Raw genomic sequence first — 13070 nt, forward strand, 5'->3', positions numbered from 1 at the left:
AAGCCCCTTCCCACCCAAACCACCCCGTGGCACTTTTTAGCCCTGTTTTTTCCGAGGGTAGCAGTGAAAAGGCAACCCACGCTGTGATGTTTGATACTTTATTGGCTGTCTCTACTTCGTTATGAACACCTCGATACCAGAACTGTCACCACTACACTGGAGCAGTTACTCAAACACACTCTGCAAACAGCAACAGACCCAAGTGCCCCTCCGCGGGCTTTACTCCCAGGAGCACACTTTTCCTACCTTTAAGTACGGATACCTGTGGAATAGTTGTTAACATAAGAGGCAAACTCCTGTTTTTGCTCCCAGCTTCCTCCCCCCACCCCATGCTTTCCACCACTGGAGACACTTTGTGTAATTTATTTTTTTGTTACCTCACTGAAACCTTAATTCCCACTTTTCTGCGGGATTGGGAATGCTCAGCAATGTCACTCAGCCATTCCCAGCACCAGTCCCTGCTTCCCAGGCTCTGGGGGTGCTGAGCACTCCAGCCTGGTCCTGCAAGGTGCTTTAATCAGTATTTCATGTCAGAGGATATAAAACAGTCTTTAAAACCCGGGTTAATAAACAACAAGGTTCAAGGTGGGGTTCCGGTCCCTGGAGCACATGGAGACAACACGGAGCTGGAAGGACACACCAAGGGTGGGACAGAGACTGGAGATGAGAACACACTGCAAAGGTCAGCCCTCGGGATTAGAAAAAGGAGAGAAAAAACTTGCCCCTGCTGTGAAATGCAAAGAAAAAGGGATAATTTCCTGGTGCTGCAGCATCCCACGGGCTCAGCGTCCACGTCCTCCCCCGTGACATCCCACACGGGGACAGCTCAGTTAAAAAAAGTCCAGTTCTGCTCAAGACATAATATTTTTCCAAGTAAAAACCCCCCTTGAACATCCTATTTCTCCTCTGTATTTGGCCTTACAAGCTCCCTAAACATCACTGAGCTCCACAGGGTGGATCAGCCCTTCCACGGAGCCCTTTGGATTTCTGCTTGTGCTGCAAACAAACACAAAATCCTCATGCCACGTTTTCCTCCCGTGCTCTGATGGCCCTGCTGACCCTGCTCTGTCACCCCTGGGCCCGTCACCGCGGCTTCAGCTTCGGCAAAACACCCCTTTTGGGGGGTCTTTGCCCCTCCTGTACCAGCTGTTCAGTTCTGCACCCCTGTCCTGGGGGATTGAACCCCCTGTACACACCGACCCTCCTCCAGGGGAGGTTTTGCCCTGAACACACTGCTACAAACCCAGATGGGGGGGTGCAGGCCATGGACTGCCTCAGGGATCAAACCTTGCTGGACCCCCCCAGCTGGGGCTGTGCAGCAATTCCCAGGTGGAATATGGCTTTTCCTGTCTGGTCACTTGTTCTGTATTAAAATCTGCAAATTCTTGTCCTGTGGCTAGAAAATTTCAAGAGGTTTGTCCCCTGATTTCATTAAAAAACAAACAAACAACCCAAGTAGGTGTCAACTCGCTGCCCTCCCTCAGGGCACAGCAGTTACAGTTGTCCCACAAAGCACCCTGGAAAGGGTTACCTTGTTCTTCCTTAAAACTGTGGTGTAAATGCTGACCTGGGATGCCAAGGAGAGGCCAGGCCAGCATTCCCAGTTCCATGACAACCCCCCCACCACCACGAATCCACAGCAAGACAAGGTGGGAACACACAAAACCAGGTGGAAGAAAACCAAATTGGAGGTCAGCCACCAACCAGGGATGGCAAGGGAACCACTGGCACACACTTTTCTCCAGAGAGGATCAAAAATCTGGGTTCAGAGGCTCCTAAAACCTCGTCTAACACAGCAGCAAACCCCCAGCTGGGCCTGGTGACAGCACTGGAGACATCACAGCAAGGGGCAGCAATAACCTAAAGAAATAAACCTTCCAGGACTATTTACAGGAAAGTACAAACCCCTCAAAGACAACCCACTGCCTCTGGAGGGGAGGGGACAGAAATCCTTTGTGCTGCTCTTTGCTCCTCGTTTTTAAGCCACTTGGGACCTTTCCCAGCCCCAGAGGCCGAGGGAAGAGGAGTCACACCCCAGGAGTCACATCCCAGGGGTCACACCCCAGGGGTCACACCCCAGGAGTCACATCCCAGGAGTCACATCCCAGGGGTCACATCCCAGGGGTCACACCCCAGGGGTCACACCCCAGGAGTCACATCCCAGGAGTCACATCCCAGGGGTCACATCCCAGGGGTCACACCCCAGGGGTCACACCCCAGGAGTCACATCCCAGGGGTCACATCCCAGGGGTCACACCCCAGGAGTCACATCCCAGGAGTCACATCCCAGGAGTCACATCCCAGGGGTCACATCCCAGGGGTCACATCCCAGGGGTCACACCCCAGGAGTCACACCCCAGGGGTCACATCCCAGGGGTCACACCCCAGCCCCGCCCGGTCCCCGAGCCGGGTGGGCACAGACACACAGGGACAGGACCGGGAGGACTCACTGGAACAGGACAGGAAAGAAGGACGTCCCACAGCCCAGCCCACGGGCTCGGGGCTCCCCCCAGGCTCGGCGGGTGTCGGTGGTCGCAGGTGACCCCGTTAGCTCTGGCAGCCGGCGCCGGGCAGGGGCACGGGGGGCACGGGGGGGTGGTCGCTCTGGAACACGCCGAGGTCCTCGCCGGCCGTGGGGGCTCCGGGGCCGGGGGTCCCCGAGCCCTGGGGCGGGCGGGGGCCCCGGGGACCCCCCTGGCTGCGCCCGCCGCGGGAGCAGTCGTGGTGCCCGTGGTTGCCCAGGCGGCTGGAGGCCACCACGGCCTTCATGGCAGCCTGTGGCAAAGGCACGGGGGCACGGGGTCACAGAGCTGCAGAGCCACAGAACACCCCCAGCTGGGAGGGACCCACAAGGACCATCCAGTCCAACCCCTGGCCCTGCCCAGGACACCCCAACCATCCCACCCTGTCCCCCAGAGCGTTGTCCAAACCCTCCTGGAGCTCTGGCAGCCTTGGGGCCGTGCCCACTGCCCTGGGGAGCCTGGGCAGTGCCAACCACCCTCTGGGGGAAGGAGCTTTTCCAGATGTCCATCCCAAACCCCCATATCCAGCCCCAGCCCTTCCTTTGGGCACTGAGTGGTCCTTAGCAGGTGCTTGGCAGAATCCTCCCCTTCAAGGCCACTCTCAAAGCCACTGTCAAACCCCCAGCAGTGGAGGGGGAGGTGGCAGCCCAGCCCTTCCCCTCTGACCATGCTTTTCCCTGCAGCAGCTCCACCATCCTTCCCCACCTTCCACAGCGGCCCCCCTGCACTGTCACATGTCACTCTGCTTGGGGTGGGGGGTCCACGACCCCAGTGAAACGGCCCTGGTTGGCCCCAGAGGGGACAGGACCATGCCCAGGGGGTCGGGTGCCCCCCCCCTCACCTTTAGTTTCCTCCTGGCGTTGAATTCCTGCAGCTTCTTCTGCGTGCTGTCCATGTGAGCAAACTTAGCAGCCTTCCCGGTGACCCAGGGGTGCTCCAGGGCCTGCGAGACCGTCAGCCTCTTCTGGGGGTCCAAAACGATCAGTTTTCTGACCTGAGAGCGACGGAAACGCCCCGGGTTTGGTTATTTCCAGGGTGCTGAGCCGAAGCTTTGCCCCCGAGCCCCCCGGGGCCGCCCCCCTCACCAGGTCCTTGGCGTTGGGGGACACCTCGTCCCACCACGGGGACACGAACTCGTAGTCGCAGGTGAGGATGCGGCTGTACATGTACTGGTCCCCCCGAGGGTCGAAGAAGGGCTCGAACCCGCAGAGCCTGTTGGGGAGGGGGTTGAGAGGAGCTGCACCCACCAAGCCCCCGCTGTGGGATGGGGTGGGATGGGGTGGGACGAACCCTCCCGGCCCTGGTTCCACCCCCCAGGGGCACTCACAGGATGTAGGTGATGACGCCCACGCTCCACATGTCCACTTCAGGGCCGTAGGGGCACCCGTGGAGGATTTCGGGGGCTGGAAGCAGAGTTTGGGGGTTCAGACACACCCCGGCCGGCACGGTGGGAGCCTCACGGCAGAGGAAACACCTCCTGGGCACCAGCAGTGTCTGCCAGGCCTGGCACAGCCACCAGCCACCCCTGCACCGAGCTGTGCACGGCCTCAGGCAGGGAAGGACCCCCCAGATCCCCCCCCAGCCCACCCCGCTCACCGCAGTACCCCGGCGTCCCGCAGACCGTTTTCATGGTGTCCTGCTCATCCACGATCTTGGAGAGCCCGAAGTCACCTTGGAGGGACACAGGGGAGCGGCGCTGCCATCAGGGAGGGGCCCCAGGAACCCCCCACCTCGTGCCACGACCCCCCAGCGGGGCCCCGGACCCACCGATTTTGAGGGGCGCGTCGGGGGACAGGTCTGCGTAGAGCAGGTTCTCCGGCTTCAGGTCCCGGTGGACGACCCCGTTTTCGTGCAAATACTGCCCAAAGGGAAAAAGTGGGATGAGGGAAGGAAGGGAAGGGCCTCAGACAGAATTTGGGAGGTGGCAGCAGCAACTGGGGACCTGTAACAAACCCGGGACTGACTCGCCCGGCGGGTCCTTTGGGGACAGCCCTCATGGCAGGGCATGGGGGGCTCTGGGGAGGACATTTCCAGTTAGGAGTTCCCATTTTTAAACCCTCCTGTTTCCATAGAAACCCCACCTCCAGCAGACCTGGGATGCAGAGCAGCACTGACCTTCCTCCCTCCTCCCCTAAAAGTGGATCCATCTCCCAGAGGTGCCTGTGGAAGGCCAAGGGTGAGCAGACAAACGCCTCCCCCAGGGGTATTTGGGATGGGTGCAGCTCTGGGTGCCTCTCCCAAGGCATATTTGGGTGCAGCCCCCACAGTGACACCCCCAAGCCCCCCGTGGGACCCCCTCCCTGGAAGACACGTTACCGAAACCGCCTCCAGGATCTGCTTGACCACGTGAGCCGCGTCCCGCTCGCTGTAGAACCCCCTCTCCACGATCCTGGGGGCACACGGGACCATCAGCCCCCTCCATCCCCATCCTGCCCCCACCATCTCGGGGGGGATCCGTCCTGGGGCCCCCGGGCAGGACATACCTGTCAAAGAGCTCTCCCCCCGTCACCAGCTCCAGGACGAGCGCGATCTCCGAGGGCGTCTCGAAAATCTCCTTCAGCTTGATCTGGGAAGGGCGACAGGAGGGGGGTGGGATGAGGAGGAGGGATGTGGATGCGGGACACACAGCCCGGCTGTGCTGGGAGGAGCATTTCACCGCCAGGGGAAAAGGGTTGTTTCAGGGCAACCAGCACAAAGTTTCCCTCCTTGCCTCTGGATTTGTTTAAACACGAATTGTTTGAAGTGTTTGCAGCAGCCCTGCTCACTTCACATGGACTGAAGATAAACCTGGGGACGGGAAGAGCCGGTGCCTTTATCCTCTTCGTGTCTCCGAGCTCATTTGCCAGAGGAGGAGCTCCCTGGGAGAGGGTTGATTTCGCAGCCCCAGCTGTGCAGGGCCCCGGTGCCTCTGCCCAGCCCTGCCTCCATCCCCTGGGGTGAATCCTGCACATCTCTGGGGTGCAGGAGGCACAGACAGAGCCCCACGGGACGCACTCTGGGATCAGGGCTCTGGGACTGAACCGTCCCTGGGACTGTTCTGCAGCAGAAGAGGCACCAACCAGTGTTTTCCTCCCGAGTTTTGTCTCAGCCCCCACCCGGGCTGAGCCCTTTGTGCCGCCCCAGCCCATCTGGAACCAACGATGATTCTCTCTCTCGAAACAGCGACGTCAAAATGCAATTTTGCCTTTTCTTTTTCTTTTTTTTCTTTTTTTTTTTTTTTTTAATGGAAACCCAAGAATTTCGTGCTTCTTAAGGCTTTTGTGACACCACGAATTTCATGGGGCTTTAATCATTCCCTTCCCAGGCTGGGTGACAAGCCGTGAGCCCCCGCGGGGTGAGAGACACTATGTGGCAGCTTATTGCATTAGAATAATACACGGAGCACTATAATTTTCCCATTAACTTCAAAAGTTTACAATCCTATTATCAGCCGCTGTCGAGGTCGGTGCCGCACGATAGCGAGAGCGGAGACGGCTCCAGCGTCAATAATGGAACAGAGCAGCTCCTCTTCAACAATCACTTGAACTTGGGATGAGCAGAACCCTACAGAAACCTCGGGGATTTAAATATTCAAAGTGACTGGATCCTCCTCCACGGCTCCACGAGCCGCTGCCTGCAGAGGGGAGGAGGAGGGAGGGCAGAAATTGGATTTTCTGTTGTGTTTCTGATAACACATCAGAGAGGAGCCATCCACGGCTGGGATGGGCTGGGCTGCTCTGAGTGGGTGATTTCCATCCTGGCTGTTATCCCTGCATCTGCCCTGGCACTGGGGGAACTCTCCATGGAAAAGGCTGAAGCACCAAACTGCCCCCAAACACTGTAACACCCCAAGGCAGGCCCACAGCCATGGGGCTGAGGGGCTTAGGGACATCCCAGCCCCAGCACTTCCCCCGTTATCCCTGGCTTTGGAGAGGTTGGATTTCTCTTGGCTTCGTTTCTTTGCATCAAGGTTTTGGGGCTCCTCCAGAGAGTAAAGCTCCAAGGGCAGGTGACGTGGCTGGGCTGGAAAAACCTGTGCCCCGGGTTTGGGGGACTTGCAGCTTGGGCAGGAGCAGCCAGTGGAAGGCAAGGTCCCAGTGACACCCCAGCAGTGTCCCAGTGACACCCCAGCAGTGTCCCAGTGACATCCCAGCAACATCCCAGTGACACCCCAGCAGTGTCCCAGCCCTGTCCCACCCCTGCCCTCAGCCCCACAGCAGCTGCCAGGCAGCTTTTTGTGCCATTTCTGTACCTCAGGTGCTCTCCAAGACACTTTTGCAATTTTCCAGCAGAACTAAGCAGCCGGGAATAAGCCCTTCTGGGGAGGGGGGGGACAGTGGGATGGAGCCCCCCAGCCCCTGCCACTGGGGAGGGGCTCTGCTCTGGGCACCAGGAATTGCTCCAATCCCTCTCCCGCTCCCCACCCTCCCGTTATCCCCCATTATCCCCCGGGTGCTGAGCAAGGACAGGCAGGGGAGGGACACGGCCCCAGCCCCCCGGCCCCGGCCTCCCCTTTTATCTCCCCTCGCAGGATTCATTACAGATGGGCAATTTTCTGTGGGATTCATTTGATCTCCTCGGTGGAAATTGCTTACTGAATGGAAATCTCAGGCCAGGGGATTGGGGGGGGGAGAGGAGGAGGATGGAGAGTCCTTGATATCAGAGGTGGGAGCTCAAAGGAGCTGCAAGGACCAGGAATTTTATGTGGCAGCGAGTGGGGAGTCACCTGGACCCCGTCTGAGAGGCAGGGAGGGGACAGGGGGTGCAGGGAGGGGACAGGGGGTGCAGGGAGGGTTTCCCATGGGGTGATGGGTTCATCCTACACCAAGATGGGACGAGGACAAGGACATCACAGCCCTTCCCTCAGCACTGGGCTGCCTGTGGGCAGAGTTAAGGGGAAAGCAGGAGCCCTGGGCCCGACCCAAGGGAGCTGGGAGCTGTCAGGGGGTTGCACTCACGATGTTGGGGTGTGAGAGCCGCAGCAGGACCCCGATCTCCGTCCTCACGATCTTTTTGTCGATCTGGAAAGCAGAGCCCACACAGAGGTTGTGTCACCTGTGCTGCTGGGCCTGAGTCCAGCCCCCCACCAGAGACCCCCCCCCAGCACGTTCCCATGTCAGTCCTAGGACCCGTTTCCCCAGAAAAATGCACCCAGTGCCCCCCTGCTGCACCCCCAGCCCAAACCCCAGCGGTTTTGTCCACCTGGGACCCCCCAGACCACGGGAGCCATGCCCAGTGACAGCCCCGTGCCCGTTCTGGTGCTCTGGTAGGGAGGAGGAACTCCCTCCCACTGCATCCCCCTCCCCGAGCCCCCTCACCTGCAGTGCCCCCGTGACACCCCCACACTCACCGTCTTCTTCAGGATCTTGGCAGCGTAGGGGGCTCCTGTTCCCTTCTCCTGGCAGCTGAACACCACCGAGGTGGCTCCCCTGGGAGGGCATGGGGGGGCATGAGGCTGGGACAGGGCAGGGGGTCCCACTCTCCCTGTGCCCCTCACCAGCACCTTTGCCAGTGCCAGGTCGTGGAAGCCCAGCGTGGGTCCCCCTCTTGTGGATCCCCCTCTTATGGATCCCCCTCCTCCTGCATCTCCCTCCTTGTACCTCCCCATCCTCGTGCAACCCCCCCCAATTCCTGCATCCCCTTCCTGCCCCCCTCTCCCGCATCCCCCTCCTCCCGCACCCCCCTCCTGCATCATCCCCGGCCTCCCGGGCCAAAGCCATTGTAATTAAAACCGAGTTCTACAGGGGGTTTAAATCCTTAAGCGGCTTTCACGACAGGACGGAGCCGCCGTGGCCCCGCTCGGGGACAGCAGGGACGCTGCCAGGGCCCCAGCCCAGCCGTGTCCCCCCGGCCACGGCACCCCCCGTCACCACACAGCTCCCGGCCGGGCTGAGCGGTGACTCGGGACCGTTCCCTCCCCACCCCCGCGGTGCCCTCAGCCGGCGGCGATCTCAGGTCGAGTTAATCACGTTTTCTGAGCGCTGGACGGTGAAATCAGCCCGTCGCTCGGGGCCATTCCGGGGCTCATTTGCAATTCCATCTCCCTGCCTGGCTCCCGGAGCACATTAATTCCTGCCCCCGAGTAATCGGCCGCGTTTTACTGCACTTTGGCTTCGGCGCCTTCTGGGACGGAGCTCAGGCTGTGCCAGGAGGTGCCCGGCACCTCCCTGCCCGTACCCTCGGGCTGGCAAGAACAGACACCCAAACCCACCGACTTCCACACCAAAACCTCCCCCCAGCCCAAACCTGCCCCCGGGCAGGGCTGTGCGACCTCCACCGTAACCCCCCCACGCTCCCGGGTGCTCTCCTGAAAGAGGGATTTGCCTTCAAACCCAGAGCAGATTTTGCAACTCATCCGGCTGAATTTGGGAACGGTGTTCCCATGGCAACGGCAGAGCCGGGTACCGAGTTCCACCGGGATGCTGCGGGGCCCGGGGGGAGCAAACCCCAGACCTGGCCTCCTTTCAAAACATTTTCGTCCCTTCGCCCAACGCTCTCCATGAAATTCTACTTTGCACACAAAGAGCGATTTGGAAGCCCGTTGTTCCCTCTGGGAGGGGAGGGGCGGCCACCGCCCGCTCCAGCTCGGGAAAACGGGCAAAAGCTGCGACTTGAACCCAAAATGGCACCGCTGCTGCTGTCACCACCACGACAAGGCACTTCCAGTGGGACAGGCCAGGAGGGTTTCTCCTCATTTCCCAGCCGGGCTGGATGCAGGGCCAGGACCCTCCACCCCCTCGCCAGCAGCTGAATCCCAGCCCGGACCCGTCGCCCTCCCACCAGATTTTTCCGCACGGACAATTCCCAGCCTGATTCCCGCCGCTAACAAGATCATTTAGGAGCGCTCGGCTCGGCGTTTAGGAGGAGCCGGAGCGGCCCCTGAGCCCGCTGTGCCCGCGGCTGCCCCTCACATTTCCCCAATTACGGCCGCGGTCGGATTTGCGCCGGAATTCGCTACACCCCCGGCCCCGGCCCCGCCGCCCCCGCAGCCGCCGCTCAAGGCCTCGAATAAACATCCCCAATCAACCTGGGCTGGACAGGCGATAATTGCATTTGCTTTCCAGATGAACTGGAAAATGTTGAACAATGGGATTTGCCCGGACCGGCGGCGGGGGCACGTGCAGGGAGGGATGGCCGGGAGCAGCCCCGGGCTGGGGCCTCCCCGCTGCCACCCCATCTCTCCCCGGCTCCCTCCATCCCTCTCCTGCCCTCTGGGGCTTCCTGGCCACAGTTGGATCCAGCCTTGCCAGGAGAGGCACTAAGGGAAAGCTGTGCATGGTGAGCAGGCTCCCTGCCCCAGATCCCACCTGGATCTGGGCGCGTGGCCGTGAGTGGGTGGCTCCAAGACTGAGACCAGTGTGATTTAAAACTGGATGGATGGATGGATGGATTGATTCCAGGGGCTCCAGGCCTGTCCCTCTGTCCTACATCCATCTCTGCAGGGCTGGGAACTGCCAAGCCCTGGGCTGACTCGGCCACACCTCAACAAGAGCTCTTAAATTCCTGCTTTTACCAAAACTGCTGTTTGTCAGAATCCTCTGCCAAAGGCAACCCAGGGCAGCTGGGACTGGCCCAGCCTGAACCACCAAACCCACCTGCACATCCTGGAGCCCCCCCAAACAGGACCATCAACCTTCCCAGCTTCCAGGGGGGCTCCCAGCACCCCTTTGCACCCCCCACCCCGAGGGGCACTGGGACACCTCCCCCGGGATCACAATCAGTGCCCTTGGATGGGTTTTCCAACCCAGGGGGGGACAAATCCAGACCTGGGAATCCAAAGCCTGTGTCCCTTTGTGGGGGCTGGCACTGCCTGTCCTTTGCAGGGGGTGCTGCAGGCGGGACCCTCATGGCCCACCCCAGAGCCTTGGGGTGCTCAGAGGGGAGCTGGGTGTCCCCAGGATCCCACTCCCCACCACGGGGGAGGAACATCCAGCTGCACAGGGACAGGGACCCCAGGCCCACCCTGCCAACCCCCCCTGACGCTCCCAGACCGCGGCTGCAGCGTCACAAACCAGGTTACATGTGAGGGGAGGGTCTGCCACAGTCCACCCCCCAATCCATCCTTCCATCCTCCCATCCCTCCCTGCATCCCTCCATCCCCCTTCATCCATCCCCTCTGAATCCCTCCAACCCCCTCTGTATCCCTCCATCCCTCCCCACGTCCTTCCACCCCTCCCCTCCCCAGGCCCACCCCTGCCCCGACCAGGACACGCTCCCATCCCGGGGGGTCTCCTGCCCCCCCCAGTCCCTCCCCGTCCCCCTCCCAGCCCGCACCGTCCCAGCTCGGGGCCCATGACGTAGAAATCTTCCAGGGCCACCTCGCGGTGGGATCCGTCGATCCAGAACTCGCTCTCGCTCTTGGAGGACGGCATGGTGGCCCGGGGGTGGCGAGCTCCCGCCAGCTGCTGGGAAGGGGAGACCCCGGCATGGCCACGGCCCCCCCGGAGCGCCCAGATGGCCCGGGGAAAACCAGCGCCCGGGATTATCGAGCGTGGAACCACGGCCACAAATCCCCTTCCCACCAGGCACGTACGCTGCCTTTTCCGAGATAATACCCCCGTGTCCCCCCCGCTGTGTCCTGTGCCCCCCCCCGGCTTTCCCCACCGCCCTCCTCCCCCTTTCCCGCCCCATCCCCACCTTCCTGGGGATCCCGGGCAGGCCGGAGGCTGCACCCAGGGGCTGGCACTTTGGGTGTTTGCACCCCGATTCCTGCAGCCGCCCTAAAACCCCCCCGGCCCCCCGCCCGCCCCGCAGCCCCGGCAGTTTTGGGGTGGGGTCGGGGCCCAGCACGTACCGTTACCTGCGGCGTCGCTCGTGGCCCCCCCGGCGCTGCCTCATCCCCGGCGCGGGGCTGTGCCGAGGGTGGGCGCGGGGGGTCCTGAGCCCCCGCCCGCCCCGGGGCTGGTGCTGAGCCCGGCCGCGGCCCCCCGGCCCTGCGGCCCCCGCTGCCCCCCAAAACCGAGCGGTCACGGCTCAGAGCCTTGGCCGGGCTTCACAGGGCGGCGCTGGGATGGAGGGATGGAGGGATGGAGGGATGGAAGGATGCAGGGATGGAGGGATGGAAGGATACAGGGATGGAGGGATGGAGGGATGGAAGGATGGAGGGATGGAGGGATGGAAGGATGCAGGGATGGAGGGATGGAAGGATACAGGGATGGAGGGATGCAGGGATGGAGGGATGGAAGGATGCCGGGATGCAGAACGCAGGGACGCCGGGCAGCACGGATGCAGGGATGAGAGGATGAAGGGATGGGAGGATGCCGGGATGGAGGGATGCAGGGATGGGAGGATGAAGGGATGGGAAGCTGCCGAGGCGCCGGGAAGCGGAAACGCGGGGCTGCAGGGAGAGAGGAAGGTGGTGATGGGGGGCCGGGGCTGCGGAGCACCGAGACCCTCCCCGGCAGCATCACCGGCGGCCGCCGCGCTCCCGCCTGGCTCGGCCGTGCCACCCCCCGGCCCGGAGCCGCCACTGCACCCCTCCGCCGCCCCCCGCCCCCCGGGGCTGCGGGACCCGCCCGGTGCTCGCGGGGTCCGGGCGGCCCCGACCCCCCGACCCCCGCAGCGGCAGGATCGGGCCCCGCGGCGGGGCCAGGGCGGGGGCACCGCGGCCCATCCCCGGGACCACCCGGCACCCCCGGCGCCGAGCCCCCCACCCTGCCCCGCACCTCGGGGAGCGCCCGCAGCCCCGCACCCGCGGGGTCAGGGCCGGTCCCCCCGAGCCCCCGGAGCCCCCGGGACAGGGGGTCCCGTCCTGCCGGGGGGCGCGGGCGCTGCCCGCAGCCGCCGCACGGTGACGCCGTCGCCCACCGGATGGGGACGGGGGGTGGGAGGGGACGGGGAGGGGCTGGGATTGGGATTGGGGCGGGATTGGGTTGCGGGGATGGAGTGGCAATGGGCTGGGAAGGGTGGGAATGGGAATGGTAGAGCTGGGGTGGGACTAGGATTAGAGGTGGGGTGGGCTGGGGCCAGGAACAGGATGGGAATGGACATGGGATTGAGGAGAGAGGTGGGACGAGGCCAGGGATGGGGTGAGACTGGGTATTGGACTGCACTGGGACTGTGGATGGGTTTGGGATGGGGCCAGGGATGGGAAGGGAGTGGGGATGGGATGGGAATGGGGTTGCAATGGGTCCAGGAATGGGGTGGGAGTGGGGATAGGGCTGGGGTGCAGTGATAGCCGTGTCCTGTGGGCTGCTGTGGTTCCTGCAGCTGAGGGAGGAGGAAATTCCTCCTGAACATCCAATTTTTATGTTTTCTTACTAAAAATTGGAAACAGGGAGAGCACCCCATGGGGCACTGACCCTCTGATGGGGCTGAGGGGCAGTGAGAGACCCCCACTAAAAATGCTGCTGCAAAGGTCTCGATGGCACAAAACATTGTTCTCATCATGGACTTCCCGAGTATTTATTAGAATATTTTATCATATCTGAGGGAGGCAAACTCAGCCCTGCTTGATCTCCTCCAGTTGCAACTCCCTTTTGAAAGGGATGTTCGTACAGGGAGTGACCTGCTCCATGAATAAATTGACTCTGCCTCCATTTCTCCCCCATCCTGGAATGTTGTGGAGAC

At 62.1% G+C, this 13070-nt stretch overlaps 1 protein-coding gene across 6 annotated transcripts; it reads right to left on the reverse strand.

Moving 5' to 3' along the window:
* Positions 1-84: 84 nt before the first annotated feature.
* Positions 85-12229, reverse strand: LOC135403347 (calcium/calmodulin-dependent protein kinase type IV-like). Of its 6 annotated transcripts, XM_064637301.1 has the most exons (13): positions 12167-12229; positions 11302-11838; positions 10820-10906; positions 7852-7930; positions 7460-7522; positions 5006-5088; positions 4839-4911; positions 4290-4380; positions 4119-4193; positions 3850-3925; positions 3608-3734; positions 3364-3516; positions 85-2775 (listed from the first exon to the last, which is right to left on the reverse strand). In XM_064637301.1, the coding sequence occupies exons 2-13, from the start codon at positions 11337-11339 to the stop codon at positions 2548-2550; spliced, it is 1173 nt and encodes a 390-aa protein (XP_064493371.1). In that variant the 5' UTR covers positions 11340-11838; positions 12167-12229; the 3' UTR covers positions 85-2547. The 6 variants fall into 6 exon arrangements, with proteins under 6 accessions (XP_064493371.1, XP_064493372.1, XP_064493370.1 ...); XM_064637302.1 differs by lacking the exon at positions 12167-12229 and having other exon boundaries at positions 10820-10903; positions 11302-11880; XM_064637300.1 differs by lacking the exon at positions 12167-12229 and having other exon boundaries at positions 11302-11880.
* Between the last annotated feature and the right edge of the window lie 841 nt (positions 12230-13070).

Source organism: Pseudopipra pipra, chromosome 27 (genome assembly GCF_036250125.1).
Source record: "Pseudopipra pipra isolate bDixPip1 chromosome 27, bDixPip1.hap1, whole genome shotgun sequence".
Lineage (NCBI taxonomy): Eukaryota > Metazoa > Chordata > Aves > Passeriformes > Pipridae > Pseudopipra > Pseudopipra pipra.

What these genes read in the sequence shown, in the direction of transcription:
- LOC135403347 (XM_064637301.1), bottom strand. Translation starts at nt 11,339, where the DNA reads ATGAGGCAGCGCCGGGGGGGCCACGAGCGACGCCGCAG. An exon ending in TCGACGGATCCCACCGCGAG is followed by an intron (nt 7,931 to 10,819) that starts GTGGCCCTGGAA and finishes ATGCCCTCCCAG; the next exon opens with GGGAGCCACCTCGGTGGTGT. An exon ending in AGATCCTGGAGGCGGTTTCG is followed by an intron (nt 4,381 to 4,838) that starts GTAACGTGTCTT and finishes CCCTTTGGGCAG; the next exon opens with TATTTGCACGAAAACGGGGT.